Below are 23,956 nucleotides of genomic sequence, written 5' to 3'. Positions count from 1 at the left end.
GGTTAATGAGATGTACCAAAGACAAAAGGAAAATATAAAACTGTTCATTCTCCCAACAGCCATTCAGAAACGCTGGGGTAGCCAATAATCAGTCCAGGGTTTGAGTCCGAACAGGGATTCATCTTTTCTCTCAACTGTCAACTCTCAATCAAAACATAAAATCCTGAGGAGAAACGATGTTTTTTCTCGTTTGAAATTAATTTAAATCCAGAATCATTGCAGAAACCAGCAGCTAAAACAACTGGAACCAAACAGACGGATCATGTAGATAATTAAGACAGAGGTGTTTACCTGCAGCAGCTTCCTGGACAAAAAGAGCTGTCAGTGCTGTAGCTGGCCCTCATATAGCTGTCTGCTGGGGTCCTAATGGCCTAATGGTCGGTTCCTTGTGTGTGTCTGTGTGTGTGTGTGTGTGTGTGTGTGTGTGTGTAATGACTATACACAGCAGTCCTGTCATTATTAAAGCAGAGGCCCGACGCTAACAGACACCTTCACACACCTGATAGTTGCAGCAGATTGAACTACTTCTCTATATCGGCCTCAATAACAATAATAAAATGTAGCTCTGCCCCAGTGCATGTTGGGAGCTGTTGTGTTTACTCGTAGGAGCTTCTGATTTGTTGGGATGGTGCCCAAAAGACGGATGTTTTTCTCTGGAGTTGGTGGAGACTCCCGAGCTAAAAGAAGAGCCACTATTTATATTCAGGCTCTTTAGACCCAAACACAACAAACAGATGATAACGGGAGGCAGCTGTTTGTTAACAGAACTGAGCTTATTGGGGGTCACTCTCAGACCACATTTCTACCTGATCCTCGAGTGTCAGATTCTGATTCTGATTCTCATCAAACTGTGATATACGTATATGCAAAGTCAGTTGCACTTGCAAAGACGTCCACATTCAACGTATCAGTGGTTTGCAGAAACAACAATGCCAAAAAAAATGTTCCTGCCGTCTGGGCTTGACCTGTCCAACTAAGACTTTTAGTGGCTTCATTTTGCCCAAAATCATCCCCGAAAAAGACAGTTTAGTCAGCAGTAAATTGAGATATCTACCATGATAAGACTCCGCCCACTCTCTCTCTCTCTCAACCATTCCCATCAATCATTCACTTTTTCTTTTAGATGAAAACCAAACTTCAGTCTGCAGCGCCACAGACTCTGAGCCCCTCCCCCCTCAACTCCAGTGGGCCAATAGGAAACCAGAGTTCAGTGCTGACAGAGAGAGAGAGAGAGATGTACTCTGTAGACGGAGGAAAAGAAAACAGGAGGGAGGGGAGACAAATGGAAAGTATTCAGCAGTTCAGTTTCTGGATGAGCAGGAACAGACGGAGAGACTTCCAGCAGGAACAGCAGAGGATAAAAATAACCTGGAGGCAGTTAGTGTGAAGTTTAATGAAACCCAGGCAGCGTTAGAGATGAAGTTTTCCTCTGTTTGCTTCCCTCAGTATCCCTCTTAACGACTGGGCTTTGGGAAATTGTTAGAATTACTTCTGCACACCACCGACTTCCTTTAGACGTGTGTATGTTTATAAATTACATTTTCTTCACACTAGAGAAACGACTCCACACAGATTTGTAGTTGGTGTCGTTCTCCCTCCACAACTCCACCAGGTTCACCTTCACTGTGAGCTGGTTCAAACCAAACCAGAGTCTACTAACAATTACTTTCATATCACTTAATCTGTCTTTTTTTATTGTTTAGTCTATTAAAGACTCCTCCCAGTTTCATGTGCAGTTTAGCTTCTGTTTCTTCAGCATCTGTAAGCCCGTCTGAGTCTGTCATGAGTCCCTAAAGACATCAAATCTTTATGTGCTTATCGTTAAACAATTGAGTATCTGAAGTCAAACGACTATCAGGAGCATCAAACCACTCGGTAGCTCTTCGTAGCTGCAGCATTGTGATCTTTATTTCCCCTCTCTGATTGACTTTGTGTCGTATCTCTGATGAGTCTTCTGGTCCACAATGTGTGCTCCTCTCCTCAAACACTTAGTGACACTCTGGACGTGTTGGTTTGTCCAATACTCTTATATGTTAAAATACTGGTTGTCCTGCTCCAAACCAATGCATGGTGCTTACTCTTGCGTTGGTTGTAGTCATGATCGACTGAACTGCAGCCGATCACTAAAGTACCTGGAACTTTCATTTAGTATCACCTCTGAACAAACGTAGTGTTCCAATATCCGTACTACCGTACTACCATACTAATGTACTATTTAGTATGTCCCAATACATAATACGTCAAATGCAGTGTGCCAAAAATAGCAGGATGTCCTTCTGCATCCGGTCACATATGCAGAATGCAAGCCAGCCTGCTTTTCTAGCTATTGTGACCCACAATCTTTAGCACAGAAGATATATGAACAAGAGGGTCACAGTTCAAGGCGCCATGTTATGATGATGTGTATACAGAATTAGCTTCATACTGCATGCAACAGTTCAGACAGCTGGAGTACTAAAAGTAAGAAAAAGTGTCCCAGCAGCTCGTCTCCAAATGAAGCAGAGAACAGTGGAGACGAAAGAAGAACGAGATACACTTGGTACACGTTAGTGACAAAAACTCTCCTCACGTCTTCTAAATTAAGTATGAAACATGAAGTGTGTGTTCTGCTACCCAACGAGAGCCACTTTGTTACAAAAAGCTTCGGGTTGTGTGTCCGTTTGTGTCTCACATTTGGCAGTCGGTCTCAGGTCTCGCAACAACTTTGAGCTGAAGGTTCAGGTGCAGAAGTCTTCTCCACTCTGAACCTGATTCAACAATCTCATATTTTAGGGATACAAACTGATCAAAAGAAAATGCAACTAACTCTGTAAAGTGCTGCTCTGGTAAATGTGCTCCTTGTGGGAGTTGTGTTGTAATGTTGCATGACATTCTTTTTTTTAAATAAATCCAGAACTGAATTTGTTTCGATAATTACTGAGAAATATCTCTAAACCAGGAAACCAAGGCAACATGAAGTGAAAACCAGGTTATTTTAGAGACAGAAAAGGTCAAACCTGAATACAAATGTTCCACTACATTTACTTATGGCACTCCCCAAATGTCCTCTGAGCTCATTGAACTTGATCGCTGAGCTGAGGGGAAAGTTGAGGAATGTTGCATGAAAACCAGGAAGAGCACAGACATGAGAGTAAAACAATCTGGTTCCTTTAGATCCATTCTGGTTCAGGTCTGAAGGACGAGCCGTTAGCAGTTCTGTTCAGAAGTCACAGATGAAAACTCTTTGTTTGTTTTTTCTTCTTGTCTTTTGGACCTGTGATGAAGATCATCTACAGCAACTGAAACAACTGTTTACAAACCATCGAAAGAAAGACAGACAGACAGACAGACAAGCAGACAGACAGAGAGGGGAGGAGTTGAGGAGACAGACAAACGGACATTAACTCTACTTTACCAGCAGTTTGAAGGCGGCTGCAAGACTTGAGGCCAAATTCTTCCACCTTCTTTTCTCCTCCTCTGGTTCTGCAGGAGCTCCAGGAGGTGTGTGTGTGTGTGTGTGTGTGTGTGTGTGTGTGTGTGTGTGTGTGTGTGTGTGTGTGTGTGTGTGTGTGTGTGTGTGTGTGTGTGTGTGTGTGTGTGTGTGTGTGTGTGTGTGTGTGTGTGTGTGTGTGTGTGTGTGTTTGTGTTTTGTGTCTCAGATCGTAGAGAAGTCGTGTGGAGCAGAGCAGGCTAGAGCTTTGAGGGGAAAGTCAGGATTTGTTCTTCAGCTGGGACAAAGAGAGAGAGGGGGGGGGGAGAGAGAGAGTAATAAACAAACAGACAGACAGACAGACGGAGAGAGAGAGAGAGAGTGAGACAGGTCTGACATCTGTCTTTCTGTCTGAGGGAGGACACTGCCAACACGCTGCAGAATATCAGAGGATGACAGTAAAACAGACCAACAGGAGTTAAACATTCACATGTTGCACAGTGAAAAGGTTTGTTAAATATGAAACATGTTGTGGATACAACAGTAAAAGTCTGAACGAGGTGAAGTAGCTCAGAGGTCAGAGGTCACACTAGACCAAACATCCCACTTCAACGTCGACTAGAAAGACTTCATGTGAGAAAGTTTTCACATATGAAGGAAAAGTCCTAAAGGCACCAAAACTGTCCAGAACAAAACAACAGTAACAATCAGATTATAAAATGAGAGAATATGATAAGAGGAGGAAGAGGAAAATATATTGATCATAACAAATGAACCAGTACAAATATTTCAGTAATCATGGAGATTCAGTATTTTCCGTGGTGAAGGACAGTAAGTTTGAAGCTGGAACTTGCTGATAGTTCACGTTTAACTTCAAGAATAAAACTTTAGCTTGTTTCATTCCAGAGGTTTTAAATCCCAGAAATCCCTGAAACTCCTGCCTATTAGTGCACTTCATCAACTCTCCATCACTGTTTTGAGTTTCATAAAGTGTCAAATATATATAAGTTCTTAAAATATAACAAAAAATTACTTTCTGACAAAAAAAATCCCATAATGCAATTCTTCCCTTTTTATTAGACCTGAAAATCAACATAAGCCGACACTGCACCAGTGATGGCCTGGGAAGTTTTTGAAAATAGACATAAACAGACATGGGTCATTGAAAGTGCTTACATTTATATATGTTGTGCAAGAAAAGTATTTATAAACGTTTTTAGGTTAATCAATTCATAATTTAACCTATAACATGTCATCAAAGTGAAGTCTTTAAATGTCCAGAACCCCAAATATTCAGTTTACAAAGATTAATGACAAAGAAAGGAAGCAGATCCTCACATGGAGAAGATGTAAATAGTTCATGAGCTGCTTTATTGAGTTTTTCCTTTACCAGAGTTGAGAGGATGAACAGCTTGTAAAGCTCTCTGAGAAACATTTGTGATATTAGGCAACACACACAACATTTGATTGAAAAATGACTGGAACAAGTCAAAACTGAACCTAAATCAACCTGAACTCCAGATTAAATACATACGAGCAGAACAAACTAACAATAACAACAAGAGAGGAACAAAGTGAATAAAAACACAGCAATAGAGACCTGGTTCTGGTCTGATCTGGACCGGTTCAGGGACTAGAAACTTCTGATTACACACACACACACACACACACACACACACGGCTGCAAATGCCTCTTGGTTGAGTCACCTGGACACACCCCTCACCTGTTGGACACACCCCTAACCACTGAAGTATACTGGAAAACGTGTGTGTGTTTACAGAGTAATCATTTCTTTCAAAATGCTGTAAAGTTCATAAATATTTTCTGATGAAAAACAAAGAACCAGAAGTTTCCGTTGAACAACATTTGAGCCTTTGAGTGTGAGGTCGTGTTGTTGTTTCATCCACTTTAAGTATTGGTCCTGTTTCCTGTCCACTCGTTGGTGCACTTTACTGTTGTGACTGGTACTAACGTGTGTTGTGTGCTTCTGAGAGGGGCCCAGTGTTCAGGGGACGAGACGTATGTTGTAGCGCCCCCCGCAGGCCAACAGCAGTCATGGGTAGCGTTACTACAGTTTATTATAACCAGCACTCAGTAAATTAACTAATAATATTGTACACAAACTCGTCATGAAACAGAAAATAACTACACTGAAACAAGAGAAACAAAGTAACTCACGTGTTTGATGAAACATCCAGTAGTGACAGTGTTCTGTAAAACATTTTGTGTATATTTTTCTAAATTGATCCTTTATCCTTTATTTTTCCAAACTCTGTCATTATTATTTATATATTGTCTTTGCTGAAAACACTCAGGACCTGTATTTATCGAACCGCTAAAAGAGAACATTTGTATTTAAAGGATATTTTCACAGTTTTTAAGTCTGTCTTGAAACAACACAGTCATGTCCATATGTACATTGAACGGGTTTATGGTTGCTGTAATTGTTTCTCTCTCTCTCTCTACAGGAGAAGTATCCCTCTGTCGTCTCTCTTCCTGGAGGCTGCAGGTCGGAGGTCATGATCCTGAACCACCCTGAGCTTTCTGGGTAAACACTCTCCTCCTGGTGGAGCACAGTAACACACAACGCTGAGCTGTCTCCTCCGCTGACATGTGTGTTTCTTTACAGCTGCGTCCTGTTCGTTCATTGGTCGGTGGACGTCTCCAGAGAGGGCGGAGTCTCTCCGAAGATGGAGCTGCTGACAAAGATCCCTGAGAGAGGTGAGACCTTTTACCTGAACTCTCTCTACTACCTGTAGACAGGAAGCAGGGCAGAAACACTGAACAGTACCAACTGTTTACTGGGATGTAGCTTTGGTTCTTCAACTCAAACAATACATTAATCTGGCAAAAAAAACACATTTTAGTTGTGTCTTTGTATGGAAATATAAAATACTAGTGCTGTCTGCAACAAGCTCCACCAATAAAGGATGTTTAAAGTAAGGGGACACGTCTGTAAATGACACTTTTCACTGAATCAGCTTATTATGTTATTAATCAGGACAAAGAAACCAGCAGGTAAAATGTCAACGTCAAACAAATTTAAACTACACTGAGTTTCTGCTAAAAACATGCTTTAATTTACGGGTGTGTCATTTTCTAATAATTGACAACAAACTAAACTGCTTCCTTGTAGAACTTTGTGTTTTGGTACCAACTGTGGAGAGAAAACGTAGGAGGGCCGATGAACCCTTCCTCACTTCCTACTCCCAACACATTACATTACAGTCATTTAGCAGACGCTTTTATCCAAAGCGACTTACAATAAGTGTATTCAACATCGGTTTTCGAGAGAACTACTAGTCACCAGAAGTCAGAAGTGCATGTCCTTTCCTCAAACAAGCATCTAAGAGCATAAACCAGAGCCAATGTACAGTGCAGAAACAAACTAATGCAATAAGTGCCACAAACTAATATGAAAACAATAAGTGCAATAAGCTAGTATGAATACAATAGATGCTAAGTAAGTGCTAAGTGGAAGGCTCAGGGTAGGCCTTCTTGAAGATTTTCAGCCTGCGCCGAAAGATGGGCAGCGACTCCGCCGTCCTGACGTCAGTGGGGAGTTCATTCCACCACTGTGGGGCCAGGACAGAAAACAGCCGCAACCGGGTCGATCGGCCGCAGGGACCTCTGAGCGACGGGGCAACCAATCGCCCCGAGGCAGCAGAGCGAAGTGGTCGGGCGGGGGTGTAGGGCTTGACCATGGCCTGGAGATAGGATAACTCCCTTACTCAAACCACACCGACCCTCAAACTCTGACTGTATTTTGATCTTAACTACACACCTGGAAAGTTTTATGACGGTATCTTGTGCGGTAACAGAATCTGACAGACTCATCCATACCTGGCACTCAAGTACTCAAAGGCTCCTCTGTGGTAGTCGGTCTCTCCAGGGCCAAATGTTACCATGATGACACTCACAGGGTGATAGTGAGGTTATTAAACTGCAACAACTATTACTTTCATTATGTATTATTATATAAATGTATCTTTTTTTATTGACAGAATGTCAGAAAACAAGTTGTTGAGGCCAGTCATGATTCGTTTTATCTTATCAACATTTTCACTTTCATGTTAAATATCTCAAAGAAAAGCACCAAATCCTCACATTTGAATATCTGGAACTAGATAATCTATTTGCACATTTTATTTACCTGAAAGTGACTAAAATAGTTAAACAAACCACTACGAGACCACTGTCTCTCTATTTAGTACCAAATGACTGGGTTTTTCAGGTAACTCTTTGGAAATGGTGACTAACTTATTTGAACATTACAAAACACATTTATTTTGAACCAGATTGAGTTTTTCTGACAAACTCTGTTCAGCAGAACAATGATCTCAGTGCTTTGTCTTCCTCTCTGCAGCGCTGCAGCTGTTTCCCTCTCAGCCTGTAGGCGGCGCCGCTGAGGCCTTTCAGAGCCTGCTGAGGATTCTGGGACCTGAAGCGGCGATGGAGTCCGTCATCATGGCGGTCAGCCTTTCACAGGACACATAACTCTTCTTCTTCTCTGAGAACTGGTTCAAATGTAAAACAAGACACAAACCTCCGATACAGAATAAAGAAAACACGCAGCGACGGTTTAGTCTCTTAGAAATCTTTATTCAATAGAAAGAGCTCAGCCGTGACGGTTGTAACAGCAGAGCTCACTGGTCAAAATCTACAAAAATAAATAATTTAAATACAAAATGCAGGACAGCAGCGTCGCCTTTTTGTATTTTCAAATAGTTTTCTCCTCTCAGATATTTACACACACGCAGTTATGATAAGTCTGTAGCATCACAGTGCTGTGATGTGATGTTTCTGCAGACCGACGCTCAGGCAGCAGGCGGAGGCAGAGGCAACCGACCAATCAGACGGCAGCTCAGCTGTCGGAGCTCCGCCTCAGTGAGGACAGTTTGTTTTCTCCCGATTACTGGAACATAATCTTACAGGAAAGGATTTGTCAGCCCCAGTTTGTGTCTGTTAGTATTATCGTTAATTATATCTTCTGCACGATGTCTGTGAACATGTGACACAGTCCTGAATTTACTCCTCTAGGACTTCTCCATGTTCACGTTAAAGTTTGACAACTATAAAACTCAATCTGCTGATGGAGGAAGTGTAGCTTGAATTAAGAGATGTTTCGTTTTTATGCGTTTTTCTCTGGATTAGGAAATAAGATTTCAATTTGAGAAAAAAAAAAGAAAAAAACTGAATATTTATATCCAGATTAACAGAAAAGTATCATGTTTATTGACCCGGAATTTATCTTTCAGGTAAAGTTACCGCGTGTTTTTAATTCTACACGTTTTAATCTACGGAGGAACGTTTGTGGTCCAAACATTGTCATGCATATTTAGAAAGCGATGTGTGTGAAGGTACGTCAGATTATTATACTCAACACCTGCAAAGACTTGATGGACGCGTTATCGTAATTACAGGTTTTTTTTCTCTCAAAGCTCCAATATATCCGACTAAATCGTTTGGAAGTACCTGAAAAAGCAAATAAAGATGGACGCCAAAGTTGGTCGTTCAAGATACCTGAACGCTAAATAAATGGTTAAATAATGGTTAAATTGCTGTTTTCATCAACACAGCAGTCACACAACCGACTTCAGCCGTCTGATAACATGAACCCTCATAAACACAATAATATGATGAGACACAAACTGAGGCTGCTTTTCACGATCACACTGACAAGATTAGGAAAATAATCTGTCCAGTTGCAGCATTTTGTGATCAGATGATTTGGCGTTAAGTTTGTATATTTGTCACAATGTTTAGAAGGTATAAAACAAATTAAATCAAAGCCATAGTAACATCAGGTCGTCCTCCCATGAGCCTCTGCTTCCCCGTCATGCTGCCTGTTGCGTCTTCAGTTCAACATAACGATCAGTGGTTGGTTCAGGTCACTGCGGTCCACTCTCCAGCCTTTCAGCTCCTCCGCCTCACAGGCAATGAAGGTTTCGGGCCAAAAAAAAAAGCGGGCGACGCGATTGGTTAAAAGGTCAGAAGTTCTGATTGACAGACTGAAGTCTGTGATTTAACAGAACTGATGACCGGGTGGACGTGTGATCGTCTCACGTCTCAGTGATGGACGCCGCCGTTTATCATCATCAAGATGGACTGTGAAGGGTTTTCTGTCTTGTAGTGTGATTTTTTTTTCAGGCGTTTTGATTGGCTGACTGAGGCGGTGGAGGGCGGAGAGCGGACGCTGTAAACAGGAGCTGAAATCAAGTGTTACCAGTTTATCTGAAGCCTCCGTGAGCGCTGCTGGTTCAGAGGACGATGACGTCACCAGGAGAGACAATCCGACCACGAGCAACATCTGGACTCGAGTGTTAAAAGTACAACACTCAACATCTGCTGGTGGTGACAAAGAAGTTAAAAACTGGTTGCTAGTCCCCGACTCCTGATGACATCACCGTCCCGTCTTCAGAAACCTCCCAGCGCTCCTGAACGCATCATTTTGCAAACATCAGACGACCCTGTGGCGCTTCGGTTTTCGAGTCGTCAGGAGTTCGAGGTACTGAGAGTTCACGGTCGCGTCCACAGCCGCTCTAAGACTGAGACTAACCCACACGGCTTAGTCTCCGATCTCAGCTGTGAACGCAGACTGTAACAAAGCGAGTTTTATCAACACACACACACACACACACACACACACACACACACACACACACACACACACACACACACACACACACACACACACACACACACACACACACACACACACACACACACACACACACACACACACACACACACACACACACACACACACACACACACACCTCCAGTCCTACCAGAACATTTAGGCACATGGACGAACGCACAACAAGCCACTTTTGGCACAAAAACCCAGCGGAGCAGCAGCAGCATGAAGCTCGGCCCGTCTCTCTGTTACCCAGAAGCCTTTGCCCTGGTGGGTCAGACGCTGACATGCGCTGACCTCTTCACTTTAAAATGCTCTGCAAGCGTACGGTCACATTAGTCTTGTGTTCAGTGATGACACACTGCATCGGTGTTTCTTATTGGCCAACTCCTGGCTTAATCTGTGGTTTGGACTTCACTTGTGAATAAGAGACGGAGCAAATATTCTCAGCAAGTGTAATGTGACCGTACGTTTAGAAAGCTACGCATCACCAGGTTAGTAAACACGGGAGTGTTATACGACTACTTAAATGCTGCTTTTCTTCCAACAAAACAGAATATGACAACAAGAGTTAAAATAATGTGCTTTTTTCCCCCCAAACACAAAAGGTGTTACGTCAGAACAACCAAAGGCAACTGGACACAAACGTCTCCGCTAAAGAACCCTACAAGAGCTGATTAGTCACAAGTCCCAGCTGGACCTTTAAGGGTCAGTTTACCCAAATTATTTAAAGATATACACTCAGTACTAAGAAGACAACAGCTGTGTCACTAATGCAACCCTGTTAATTAAACTATATGCTCATTGTCGAGGTGTTGGTGTATTATGGACTGTAATATATCGAGCTCCGTATAACTTAACCTTTGACGGCATCAACAGATTAACAATAAAAGTTTAAAGGTAAAATGAATAACAGGGCTGATGTACTTGATTGCATTATATTATAAAGGTGTACCTAAGAACGTGGCCACTGAGTGTTATTACTCTTCCCTTTAGTGAACTCTCTCCATGCTGATTGTTTTGTTTTTATTTCTCCAGGTTTTGAGATTTCAGCCACGAATTTAGTTTCTGTTGGCAAAGAAAAGGACATTTTAAGAATTTATATTATTCCAAATTAATAGTTTCAATTAAAACACGTCACCGTTGTCTCTTGAAGATTATTATTACTCTTTCGTGGCAAGTTATTTATAAAATGTAATTTTTCAATGCTGTGAGAATCAAAGGTTTATACTCAAAATCTAGACTCATAAAAGCATAACTGGATAGATTTCACTGGAGGGAAGAGGCAAGGCGTTTTTTATTATTCGGGTGAACTTACCCTTTAACGATACTCAACTCTCCTCCCTAAAAATAAAAATAAAGTCTCCAACATTTGACCTTTAACATCTCGACAGAAAATGCCTGATGAGAAAAAGATGTTAACGACGCCAACAACTGAACAGGAGTCAAAACAAAAGCTGGAGGTCAAGCGTCTCTCGCTGTTATTTGGCTCTCTCTCTCTTCAATAATTCAACCTCCCGTGGAGTCCAGCAGAGACCTGAATCCTCTCATCCAGATCTGCTGCGAGTTCAATCTGGACATACACAATGGCTCCGCCTCCCTCCACCAGAGGCCCCGCCTACATTCAGTAAATGACATCTTACGTACGTTAACGCCCAACGACCTGCTTTTCGTTCTCCTCTTTCTTTTTTCTTCCGTCTTCTCAGAGCTCCGTCAGTCTGAAGACCAAATCTCCCCGTAACCTTTCTAATAAATAAGTGTCGTGACAGAACACAGCGATGCTGGGATTCTCCTCCCGATGGGAGCGGCAAGTTGACGAGAGTCTAGAATCAGTAACAGAAATATCTGGAAGTTGCTTCAACGTCCGGTGAGTTAGTGGTGACTTGCTGAGACGAGTGAAGACAAAGTGCTGCAGCACGGTCGCGTATAAACGGCTCTGGTCTGACGTGACTTTTAGACCTCTGCATCAACACGGCGTCTCTGTTTCAGTCATCAGCGTGGCATCCGTTAGTCAGTTATCGGGGGAGTTCACATGGGGTGGAAGAGCAGAGTGCAGTCCTCTCTCTCTGCAGCCGTGAAGATGCCGGAGTGTGGCGGCAGAGAGCCCTTTGGCAAGGCACCGCCGGTCCTCAGGTAGCAGGAGACGATCTTCTGGTCCAGGCGCAGCTGGCTGGGGATGCTGTCGAACGGCTTTGGGTCCAGATCCAAGATGGAGACTGAGTAAGAGAGAGCCGGCGGTCTGGAGGAGAGGAAGTCCCTGAGCCGCCTCTGAGTGGGGATACTGGGGGAGGAGGGGGGGAGGGTTAATGGTTCAGTTTGAACATGATGAGCTGATGTCTGCTCCACCTGGTGGACATCAGATACTACAAATGTTGTCTTCAGGGACCAACATGAATGGTGCATTCAGTTGCCTATTATCAGTGTGATATCAAAAGATTATCTACAGGAAGTTGCCCGACATAATGTTGTCAGACACTAACAACAATCTGAGTCTGTCAGAGGCAAAAACAATCACTTTGACTGGACGTAAATTAAAGAGTTTAAGTGATCACACTACAGCGTAATCCATCAATACTGGATCAATTAAAAAATGTGTCATTTAGACACAAAAACATGAGAAAATATGTCATTTAAGTGTCTCCGAGTCAGTTAATGGGACTCTTCTAAGTGATCAACACTCTTACCCTTCATCATCCTCCTCTTCCTCACTGCCGGGCACCAGAGCGACCATGATGGAGCAGTCCTTGGCCGTCATGGCCACGCGGTACTGATGCACCTGAAGTGAAAAACACACAGCAGTCAGACATGCGACTATCTTTACGAAGTGTTAAGAAGCTGGAAAGCAGCTAAGTCACACAAAACACCCAACGGTGTTTAGGAGTCGCAACATTTCTTCAACCGTCGCTGCTTCACCTCGATAGTTATGACCGTCAGTTAATAATCTCTCACTTTCCTACTTGATAAATCAGTATTTTCCCATCAGTCTGTCATTAATAAACTGCACTATCGCTACTGAACTGGATGTTTTTGACAGCGACACGCAGCTCAGTGTTTGTTCTGGTGATTTAACCAGAGTCTGATGCTCCAACAGACGGTCAGCTGACGAGGGGAAATGTTACAGAGTAAAACCTGACGTGAGGTTCTCACCTTTGCGACGGCGTACTCCACCGAGCCGTCGTCCTCAGTCGGACATTTCTGCAGCTTCTCCAGGAAGGCCTCGTTGTACGGCCCCTCCATCTGAAGACGGGTCCTGACACAGACAGGAAGTGAAGCCGGAGACCAGACGGTGCCCCTTCATAAGTGATGGGTGAATGAGATTTTTATCTAAATAAACACTTGTTACTGCAGTTTTTCTTCTGATACTTGTTGACGGTGTGTTACCTCTCTTTGGGGAAGTCCTGCAGGTGTTGCTCCACCCGGCGGTACAGAGGGTAGAGTCCCTCGACGTCCAGCGTGTCCAACATCTGAGTCTGACGGATCCTGAACAAAACGCTGTCGCTGGGTAAACCCTGAGAGCCTGAACAGAGAAAGAAAGAGAGAGAGAGAGAGGTCATCTTTTCTGTTCTCATCGCACACTTTCAGGTCAGAACATTACTTTCAATGTTTAAATTAAGAAGAGTACGTAAAGTCTCGCTTAGCATCCAAAAACATGCACAAAAAGATGCGAGTCAGGCTTTCAGTTTCACATAGTTACATAATCACATTCAGATGTTATGGACACAATGTTTGTGTTGAGACGACATAAACGCTTCTTTTGAACCACAAACATTTCTGAGAGGCTGCACACAGATCTACAGAGTAACACTTACTATTCACAGCAGCGTCGCGGCGCTACGGACTCGACTACATAATTTATAAGAGTTACGAGAAAAGTTGGGTTGAAATCAAAGCGAGGTGTTTTGTTTATTCGATTAATTTCATCATTAATCTTATTGTCTATAGAAAAGACAGTGAATAATGTTTAAGGTGACTTCCAATGTCAAAAAAAAAAAAAAAAAAAAACCGTCAAATAATCACAAAATGTGGTTCATTTTCGGATTAATCTGTGCAGCTCTATTAAGGACGATAAATAAACTAGTGCTTGATTTTGGTTTACAGTCTGCATATTGTTAGTTCGCTGAGTGAAGCTCAAACCACCATTAAAAGAGCAGCTCAGTGGAATCACTAAAACCCGGCTGGACACACAGAACGAGAGAGTCGGGTTGATGAAGGAGCTTCTCACCGGGGCGAATCCTCTCCTTGTTGAACAGACTCGCTTCACAGAAGCTCCGTCCTTCTCCTCGTGAGTCCGTCACCACCTCTCCATCTCCTCCTCCTCCTCCTCCACTCAGCAGAGCGTTCACCAGGACCTACAGAGAGATGCTTCATTATGAGGCTTCACCTGCTATCATGGACTGTTGAGTCTTTAAACCTTCATACAAGATCAATCATTGCAGAAAATGTACAAGTATCTTCATTTTTAACATGGAAAAAAAATGTACACTATCCTTTGTCAATATATCTTGTGTATTTCTAACTTTAAACTAGTGTTTTTAAAATAAGAGACCTGATAATAAATATGCAACTTCACACTAAAACTGTGACACCTGCTGACTGAGTTTGACATCAGGAACACACTGCAGGTTTAATGTTTTCTGACTCTGAGACATTAGGAGAATGAGGTCTGTTGGCGACTCTTGTTGTTGGTAATTCATTAGTTTATTGCTCAGCTGTACAACACTCAATATATTTTCTACTTTCAACTAAAAGGACACTTGTGTATGAACTAGTTTTACCGTGATGAAGTCGTTCAGGACAGCTTTGCTGGTCGTGTGACTGTTGATCCGGTTGTTTCCGTACAGGAAGTACGGTCTGAGGTGATGCAGCAGACAGTTCAGGTCCATTGAGTCGTCACTCACCTCCTTACTGCTGTAGATGCACTGACCGCCCTGACACACACATTTAGGGATGAATTCATCAGCATATTTATAACACTGGAGGAGGAGCTAAGTTGTTACATTTACAGCGACTTCAGAGATTAAGTTTGGTCTCGGTTCAGATTTCCAATTTGCATTTTGCGCTTATTTATAAATACTCTTTATATCTTTGTCATAAACATCACAGCAGTAACATCGTAGCATGTAACACTTCAACTCATTCTGTTAATCCCTCCACAGTTTCTATTCTGTGAACCAGTAGTTGTGTTGATCGGCTGGAAGTTGTGAATGAACATTTCCACATCGTGCGGTGCGAGAGAGAGACGGTTGTGGTCGTGGTGTCTCACCTTGAAGATTTTGAAGTTGTTCTGAGGTTCTTCTATCAGGTGTCTGATGGCAAAGTGCATTCTCTGTCTGTTACTGAACACAGCGAGAGAAACAAGAGATGTTATTGTTGTTTACATTACGACAGTATAACTGGTCATTTGAGTTCCACACATCTGCAGTAATCTCACCCTGAGAACAAGTCTAGAGGACAGTACAGACTCGGTCTCTTCCACTTCCCATTGGCCACCTGGTGAGAGACAAAGTGATGAAGGAAGAAATGTCAAAGAGACGCAAGTAATTAATGCAAGAAGAACAGTTTGTTGTTCTGTAGTCTTTAGTTGTACCGCCCCTGATTCCGATCTGTCTAAGTAGGCATTTCTCTCTGTCGGTGTGTCCTTCGGACATCTCGAGAACCGTTCATCCGGGTTACTTCATACTTATTTGAGGTATTGCTGTGGACCCACGGGAGTGCATTCTAAAATTTGGTGCAATTGTGGACATGCAAAACATTCAATTTTAATAAACTTTGAATAAAGTGACCAGCACTCTTTGCTGCATCGGGGGCGGGGCTTCAGGGCTCCGCAGACACACAGATAGCGAACCAGAGTGTTTCACCGGTGTGACCGTCAATAAGCCGAGACTTTGGTGGGTTTGTCCCCCGCGAGTAAGACTGTATTTTCCCGGTGTTATGGCTGAAAAACTAACTTTCACCACTAATGACATTACCGCCAGCTAATTAAAGCCACGCTGTACTTTACAGCCGCAGTAGTTACCACCACTACGTGTTTTTCACCGGTGATTCGGACCTTGAGTAACCTCGATTTGGCCGTGTGACGCATGAGGACCGAAGTAAGAGCGGTGTCCAGAGTAAAGTTGTCTGTATGAGCAACACCACAGGCCAAGCAGTCTTTGATCGATTACAGACATCGGCTGCAGAGAGCACACAAACCCGACAACAGCCAAGTTTAGTTTTGGTCTGCCGTCAAGTTCCTGATGGACTTTAAATTAGCTACAGTTGATTTGTGAACTGTGAAAGGGACGAATAAAAATGAAAAGCTGCTGTACAGTTGTACTGCAGTTTGTGTCGTTGTACTGCAGCGTGTGTCATTTTACTGCAGCGTGTGTCGTCGTACACTAGTTTGTGTAGTTGTAGGTGTTACCTTGTAGTGCTGGTGCATGCAGAAGCGGCACACTTTGGTCTTGATGTCTTTGCTGACATGTTTTGAGGACGGCAGGAAACCACATTTAGGCTAAAAACAAAAACATACAGAAAAAGAGCAGCTGAGTAACACACACACACACTGAGTCAAACTCATGTGATTTGTTGTTTTAACTTAGTTTGTCTGAGTGAGAGTGATTCACAGGCAAAGATTTCTGAAAGTCTTCTTAAACCACAGTTTCATTACTAAGATGAAACTAAAATTACAAATAGGCTCAAAAACTCATGACAATAGGATCAAAAATTACTCAACTTAACTGTGTTATTTTTGTGTGTTTGTTTATTAGGAATAATTGTATTTTCAGTTGAAGAAACAATGTCACAATACAATTTCAAAATGGGTGAAACAATATCATGCTTTAAAAAAAAAACTGTGTGTATGTGGAGAAATCTCTCTCTGTGTGTGTGTGTGTGTGTGTGTGTGTGTGTGTGTGTGTGTGTGTGTGTACCTTGATCTCAATGCAGAGTGGAGGAGTGTGTGTTGGCTGGTGGAGGACTGGAGATGTCAGGTTGGGCAGACAGAGAGCACAGCCGCTGTAGATGTCCATCACCTTATCACAGCGCCAGGCTGACACACACACACACACACACACACGTTCAGTACTCATCCAACTGTCTGCAAGAAAGCGAGTACGTGTTCCCAACACGTGTCTCAGATGTTTCCCACAGAAATGATTAAAAACTGTTTTACCTGGTCTTTGATGTTGAACTTTGATTGACAGCTGTCGCACAAACTCTAGCGGCAGTTTGACCACTTCCTGTAGAGAAAATGAAGACGGTCACTTTAAATCAAGTGTGTGTACAGAACATAGTTCAGTCTCTGCTGCAGGGTCTCTGTGATCAGCTGGATGGTTTATGGGGGTGAGGCTGTACAGAGCCCGCTTTCATGGTGAACTTCTCATCGTGCTTGAATCTAAAATTAGGCACCATCTGACCCGGGGAGTAGTGCTCGTGTGCTAAACCCTCCAGACTCCAACTACACTGGAACTCATTGTTTTAGTGGATTGCAGCTGCTAGAAAACTGTCTGGTGTATCGTCCCGCTCTGATGGGAGTGTTCCAATATGGGTTCTCTTAAAAAGTTAAAACACGCACTTCTGCTCAGTCACTGATGAAACTGCTGATGTGTGTTGCAATTTATGTTTATGGATTTGTTTTGGTATTCTAGTCTATATAGATTTATTACAAACAGGGGTGAGTGTAATGTAAAATAATAAGGGCAGCATATTCAAAATACTGGAGGAAAATTAATCATTTGGATTAATTGATTTATCAGTAAAATAGTGAATAGATTAATCGATAGAAAATGAGTCATTAGTAGCAGCCCGAGTCAATTTACCCATCTTGCTTTGACTTGCTGTTATTGAATTGTATTTGTTGTGAACGTTTATTTTAATTTAGTTTATCACTTGTTTGTTTCGGCTTCAAGAACCCCAACGATTTTACTATTTTACTTGTTTACAGGTCGTAGAGACGGCATGTGTGAGAAAAGTTGTATTTGGACACGTGTGGCTCCTGAAAGAGGCGGTTAAATGTAATAAATTGCCTCACGTCACTTGAGTCGGCGTTGGTTTGAGGTTTAATACTAAAAGTTAGAAACGTGTGGAGGTGAGGTTACCAGACCTCTGTGGGCCGCTCCTCCGCTCTGCTCAAAGCTACATTAGCCGCTACTAGCATAATCGCGATGATAATTCGGTGCGGCATACTCTTAATGCTTTGAGTTAAAACTTAGATAAAGACAAAAGTGATAAAAGACAAGATGTAAAAACTACAACACATAGTGGATGACAAAAGACAGTGTGAACAGTGCCTTACCCCGCTGTGGATGAACTTGTCTCCCAGCAGGCTGCTCATCACGTTGGAGCTAAAATCAACAATGTTCTGGATCTGCCTGAAGGCCTGCTCCACTGTCTGCAGGACACACACACACACACGCACACGCACGCACACACACACACACACACACACACACACACACACACAGTTATGACCTGTTCTAAAACTTCACAGACTTGAAACATGTTGACAGAGTACTTATTTGCCCTCTGGAAGGCGAATAACTCGGATAAGTACTCCGTCAACATTATCTATTCGTGGTTCAACGGATCATAAAACTCACGGTTTGTATCACGGATCAGAGTCACAGATCGGATCAGCACAAAAGAAAAACAGGGAGCAGATATAACTTTTAGAGATCCCTGACTACGGGGGTTTTTGCCGCCGATACTAATCGTCGATCATCGCTGATGATATTGTTGTTTGATTATGACGGCTGGTCTCCAAGATAACCCCAAAAAATCCTTTTAACCTTTTTAAAATCTGAAGTCTGTGTAAACCATCAAAAGTTAAACATGTTATTCTTTTACTTTGTTATAGTCACATATAGTGTTTTTATTTCTCATAAAAAAACACAATTCAAATGATTTGGAAATAAAAGATTGTATTTTAATGGATTAAAACAAATCATGTCATCAGTATTTTAATGATGTGTTATAGTCTGCTTAGAGTAAACAGCTCATAATTCATCTAATATCTATTTATGTTGTGAAAACATCTCCTTCAAACAACTGGATTCATTCAAGTTTCTCACCAACTCTACATTTGGTGAGAATCATGAGATCGCTTGCGTCTGTGCGTGAACGAGTGCATCTCTGTGTCCGTCCACGGCTAATTTAAACCGGAGAGTGTTCGTCACTTTACTGAGAGCATCTTTCTTGTTATTATCCGTCTTCACCAAACCAAACGTCGACATGCGATTGTGGATAACCAGCCTCGACTCTACTCACTCTTATCATTGTTCAGACCTCTCCCGCAATCTACAACTGACCATTTGCTCAAAGCTCCTCCCTAGAACAGAAATGCATTTATTTTTATTTTCTTTGCACTTTTCTCTAGTTTTTCATAACATTTATTCCAGAAATCTGCCATTATTTCCGTTGGAACATCCCTCACTGATATCATTAAACAGCATTTATTTCACTGATTGAAATGTGTTCTGCTGTTATTAGACAAATGTGTCCTCTGGTTGGACAAACAATCAAAGACTCAGGCCTTCAGAGACATGATTCGGACCGTTAACTGCATCAGAGTGTTAACAAATCAAGCTCTACTTTCTGCTCCTGTGTTCAAAGTCAATCAGCTTCAAAGTGATGCTGATGGAGCAGCTGAGAGAAAATTTGAATGTTGGGGTTGGGCAGGGCTCCACTTTAGTTTACATTTGTATCAGGGACTGTGCCTTTCAAGCGTTTAATCTGAGCACTGAGCAGGATGTAAGATCTGCTGCCGCTCCACTGACGATAAACAAAGCTGTGACTAAATGGAGCTCTGAGTCTTTACACTGAGCTAAGTTTCTATTGTAGCCACACTAACAGGTATGAGCTCATCTCGTCAGACAGTAGAGGACAGTCAGGTGCTGCTGGGAATCTATGATTTTATTCATCTTATATATTGTGTTTACCAACACCATACATTTCAATGAGTCAGCCAGTTGTGAAATGAGAGCTCACACCTAGCCCTGACTCATCGTTCCAATCAGGTTTTATTCAAGATTTGATTTACTTTGTAGAAAAAAAAAAGAAGAATGGAGCTGCAGACAGGTGGAAGATGATGACGGATTGTCTGTTTTGAAGTGAGAGCTGGAGGTAAGTGTATGTGGGTCAGTCACATCTAATATACCTCCCCAAATAATAGTTAAAACAAGCTCATTAATGTTTATAATGGACCTTTTCACAGCATCGACCCCCTCAAACTGAACATGAATGACAATCTGCTGTAAAACTTTGGGATTATAAAAGATTTAACTCTGTAAAGTCTGTCAGAAAGAATAACAAGCACACGTTGACTAAAAGATTCACACAGCTTTCTCTCTGACCTTTTACTGTGCAGTAACTTGGTCCAGGCTTTAGCTTCACAAAACACCTGAGAGACACACACAGACTCATATTTACCTGCGGTGGGTTTTCTGAGTCCTCGGCCGGATACTTGAGCAGGCGTAGAACTCTGGAAAGCTGCGAGAACAGAAGCGGAGCTCAGTTAGGACCAGTGGAGCCTCATTTAAACACAGGACTAACCTGAACTACTCAGCAGGATCATCTCCAAGAGATTCATGAGGTGGGTTCATATACTGATACAGTAAATTCACTGCAAATTAGGATCATGCATCAACTTCTGGTTGTGAAAAGTGAAGCCAATGCAGAAGTGCCTTTAACTTGTATTCTCTCTAATGTCCACCAGGGGGCGACTCCTCTGATTGTATAGAAGTCTGTGAGAAAATGACTCTACTTCTCTCTTGATTTATTACCTCAGTAAACATTGTAAACATGAGTTTATGGTCTCAATCTCTAGTTTCAAGTCTTCTTCAACACAGCATGATGTTCATTTCGTAAATTATGGTCCATTTAGGGTAAAATAGACCATAAAGCAGGGGATGCTTTAGGGCGGGGCTACACAGTGATTGACAGGTCTCTACTACGCTGTGGTCTGTGTTTTTGCCTCACAACGTTCGCAGTGTGTTTTCACTTAATTAAAGTTAATAGTAACCTTTTGGTCTCCTAAAAATGTCTGAGCGTTTGGATGTACTTAGCTCCACCCTCTCGAGTCACTTCTGGTTAAAATGACGAACTCAAGGCTTCAAACCCGCTGTCCACAAACCAACCACAGACCAGCAACGTCACGGTGACTATGTCTGCTTCTCACAGTCTATGGTTGGAATAAGTGTCTCCGATTGTCTGAAGCGCTTTTCAAACACAACACAATGTACGATTAACTGTAACAATACATGACAACTTCCGTAGGCATTAGGGTGTGTTTGAGTAAAGAACATCCATATACCTGGGATTATAACTTAAGTAGAGAGTATCTACCACATAGCTCAGAGGAATCAGGTTCTACAGGAAACCAGACGATGTGGTAATGAGCACTGCAGTGACCTGTGAAAGTGACATTTGCACACTAGGTCGCTCATCAAATTCCTTAACGTCTTAATTATTTTAAGTGTATTGTTGACACACTTTGTTGTGGGACGGATGCTGCAGTGAGAGTTTTTCCTTTTATCTCAAATGTGTCTACATTTTACAGTCAAATGTTCAATGGTGGAAACCGGAATAACACTCTTGACTATAATAATAGCAAAGAACATCCTTTACAAATGGAGTTATGTACACTTGCACAGATGGTCACTGGTGGTGTGAAAGGTGTCTCTGTGATCTCTTCATCATTCACAGCCTGTCACATTCCTCTCTTACATAATCACACCTGATGAGTCAGAGGTGTAGTTAGGATTGGGCAACAACGGTGATTCATGCAAGCAATCGTTAGGTTAGCTTATGTTGTCATCTCTTGTTTTATTTGACCATTGTGGTTACAAATGGATGAGCAGGACGGATCGTGGGAATATTTTAAATGTCATGTGTTTAATACGCTGGACTAGCTGAACACAGATGGTTCCTTTTGGTTATTTTAACCGTAACAGTTTCACCATTGATTTACCAGGCGATGTTATCCATATTGTCTACCACACATATCTATTTATATTTCTATCTCCTCGTCTCCCTTGAGAGTGTTACTCATACTGAGGCATTCAATGTTAGAAATGGAACAAATATACATATCAAACCAACTTTTCGGGTGCAAACTTCAATGTTTCAAGCGACATCTTTCACAAAATGATGAACTTGTAAAAAGCAAAGACAATATCTGAGAATAAGCACACTCTTAGATTGCAATGTGACACAAACTGCTTTAATGCGGTTTAAGGTTGTTTTACTCTTCAACAAGGTTATTCATCTGTAAAAAGTCGTGATAACTATCAACAATGAAAAGAATGCAGTCATACATATGGTAATACTGATAAGAATATGTATCCAATATCAATATATGACATACCTGCAAACTTAAAACTCATCTATTTAAATCTGCTTTTAACCCGTTATGTCAGTTATGCATGTTTTTATTTTTCCTTACTGTTATGATGTCATCTATTTTGTTCTTATTGTCATCACTTCTATTGTTTGTTTCTACCATGTAAAGTGTCTTTGAGTACCTTTTTAAAGCGCTATACAAACAAAATGTATTATTATTATTAAGAGTATCGGGACTAAATGTTAGATCATTTCACAGAGTACGATCACTACATTTTAAGTCAGTAAAAGAGCCACAATGGATTATTTCCCAGTTAGACAATGTAAACAATCAAAAGCTTTGACAGCACGCGAGCTGATCATCGCAGTGCTGTGACGTCATACCCCCACAACACGTCACCGGTTGCTCAATAACAACTTGACCAGACCTGCAGGTCCCGTTAGGCAGTAAAGTGACAGTGTGGGGAACCATAGGAGGATGCTAACGGCTAACATTAGCTCCTCCAGCAGCCCGTTAGGATCACAGCTAGTTGTTTGCTAGCAAGCCGGCTAAGCTAGCAACCACATGCTAATAATGCTACCGATGATAGCTACATAAAGTCCTGACAGTTGACATTTAACAATCTTCAGTTATGAACACATATCTCAGATAATCACGACAGTAACACCCAGCAGAAGTATATTTAACGTGTGACGCGGGCGGTGCGTGTCCTCTTAACGCTTCTTTTTTTCTTCTTCTTCTTCTGCTTTAGCTCAAACTTGGATTAGCTTCACGTTAGCTTAGCTTTACTTCACCTGTACGTGTGAGACCACCAGGCTCTTGTTTCCCTCTCCGTGATACTTCCAGTCGTTCTCGTCCATTTTGTCCAGTTCCATCACACCAACGACGACAAAGACTGTGAGTTCCCGTTAACGGCCAGAAAAGGTAACACGAGACGTCACAGAAACATACAAGTACGGTGACTGGTGCTACTGGCTGCTAGCAATAATTCAGAAGTACTTCAGTACCAACTGACTTCTTCTTCTTCTTCTGCTGCTGCTGCTGCCCGGCCCAGGCTGACGTTCCCGACAAACATACTTCCGATTAGGCCTTCAAAATAAAAGTAAAAAAGGTTGGACAAACAGATCGTAATGTTGAGTCTTAATTTAACCGCAAAAAATAATAATATTTTGAGAATACAGTTGTAATTTTTTAAAGAAAAATCGTAACTTTATGAGAAAAAAGTCGTATAACAAAAACAGTATTCATTTTAAGTAATTTTACAAGATTATATAGTTAAAGTTTAAAAATGTAAAGTAAAAAAAGTACATGATATGCAAATAAACTCAATGTTTTACCAGCACAGTCACAATATTATGACACTAAGTCATAGTTTAATGAGAAAGTCAAGACTTATGAGGCAAAAGTCAGATAACAAGCACAAAGTTGTAATTTTGTGAGAACAAGTCATAAGAAAAGGTTATATTACAATAATAAAGTTGTAATCTTACAGTAAAACTCATTATATTTGAGATATTGTGATATTATGAGAAAAAAATTATACTACGAGGATATACTGTATATTCTAATATCACGTAAAGGGGAAGT

General features: G+C 41.8%; 2 protein-coding genes across 3 annotated transcripts in view; one reads left to right on the top strand and one right to left on the bottom strand.

Moving 5' to 3' along the window:
- Positions 1-8,355, top strand: part of cenpp (centromere protein P) — an 83,420-nt gene extending 75,065 nt beyond the window's left edge. Inside the window, exons 7-9 of the mRNA XM_076095672.1 lie at positions 5,879-5,958; positions 6,040-6,131; positions 7,777-8,355. Coding sequence (XP_075951787.1) covers positions 5,879-5,958; positions 6,040-6,131; positions 7,777-7,907 — 303 coding nt within the window. The 3' untranslated portion in view covers positions 7,908-8,355. The remainder of the gene's footprint in view (positions 1-5,878; positions 5,959-6,039; positions 6,132-7,776) is intronic.
- Positions 7,992-23,440, bottom strand: ippk (inositol 1,3,4,5,6-pentakisphosphate 2-kinase). Of its 2 annotated transcripts, none has more exons than XM_076095671.1 (14): positions 23,164-23,440; positions 20,458-20,517; positions 18,326-18,421; positions 17,204-17,270; positions 16,962-17,080; positions 16,454-16,543; positions 15,482-15,540; positions 15,314-15,386; positions 14,826-14,978; positions 14,273-14,399; positions 13,432-13,567; positions 13,198-13,300; positions 12,735-12,826; positions 7,992-12,331 (listed from the first exon to the last, which is right to left on the bottom strand). In XM_076095671.1, the coding sequence occupies exons 1-14, from the start codon at positions 23,242-23,244 to the stop codon at positions 12,079-12,081; spliced, it is 1,509 nt and encodes a 502-aa protein (XP_075951786.1). In that variant the 5' UTR covers positions 23,245-23,440; the 3' UTR covers positions 7,992-12,078. The 2 variants fall into 2 exon arrangements, with proteins under 2 accessions (XP_075951786.1, XP_075951785.1); XM_076095670.1 differs by having other exon boundaries at positions 13,198-13,342; positions 23,164-23,438.
- Between the last annotated feature and the right edge of the window lie 516 nt (positions 23,441-23,956).

This window comes from Anarhichas minor, unplaced genomic scaffold, assembly GCF_050575085.1.
Source record: "Anarhichas minor isolate MPS153535 unplaced genomic scaffold, ASM5057508v1 ptg000021l, whole genome shotgun sequence".
NCBI classification, from domain to species: Eukaryota; Metazoa; Chordata; class Actinopteri; order Perciformes; family Anarhichadidae; genus Anarhichas; species Anarhichas minor.
Note: the sequence above shows the minus strand (reverse complement) of the source record. Positions and strands in the feature narration are given on the sequence as shown.

What these genes read in the sequence shown, in the direction of transcription:
- ippk (XM_076095670.1), bottom strand. Translation starts at nt 23,244, where the DNA reads ATGGAACTGGACAAAATGGACGAGAACGACTGGAAGTATCACGGAGAG. An exon ending in AGTTCAACATCAAAGACCAG is followed by an intron (nt 17,081 to 17,203) that starts GTAAAACAGTTT and finishes TGTGTGTGTCAG; the next exon opens with CCTGGCGCTGTGATAAGGTG. An exon ending in TGGAGTACGCCGTCGCAAAG is followed by an intron (nt 12,827 to 13,197) that starts GTGAGAACCTCA and finishes TTTTCACTTCAG; the next exon opens with GTGCATCAGTACCGCGTGGC.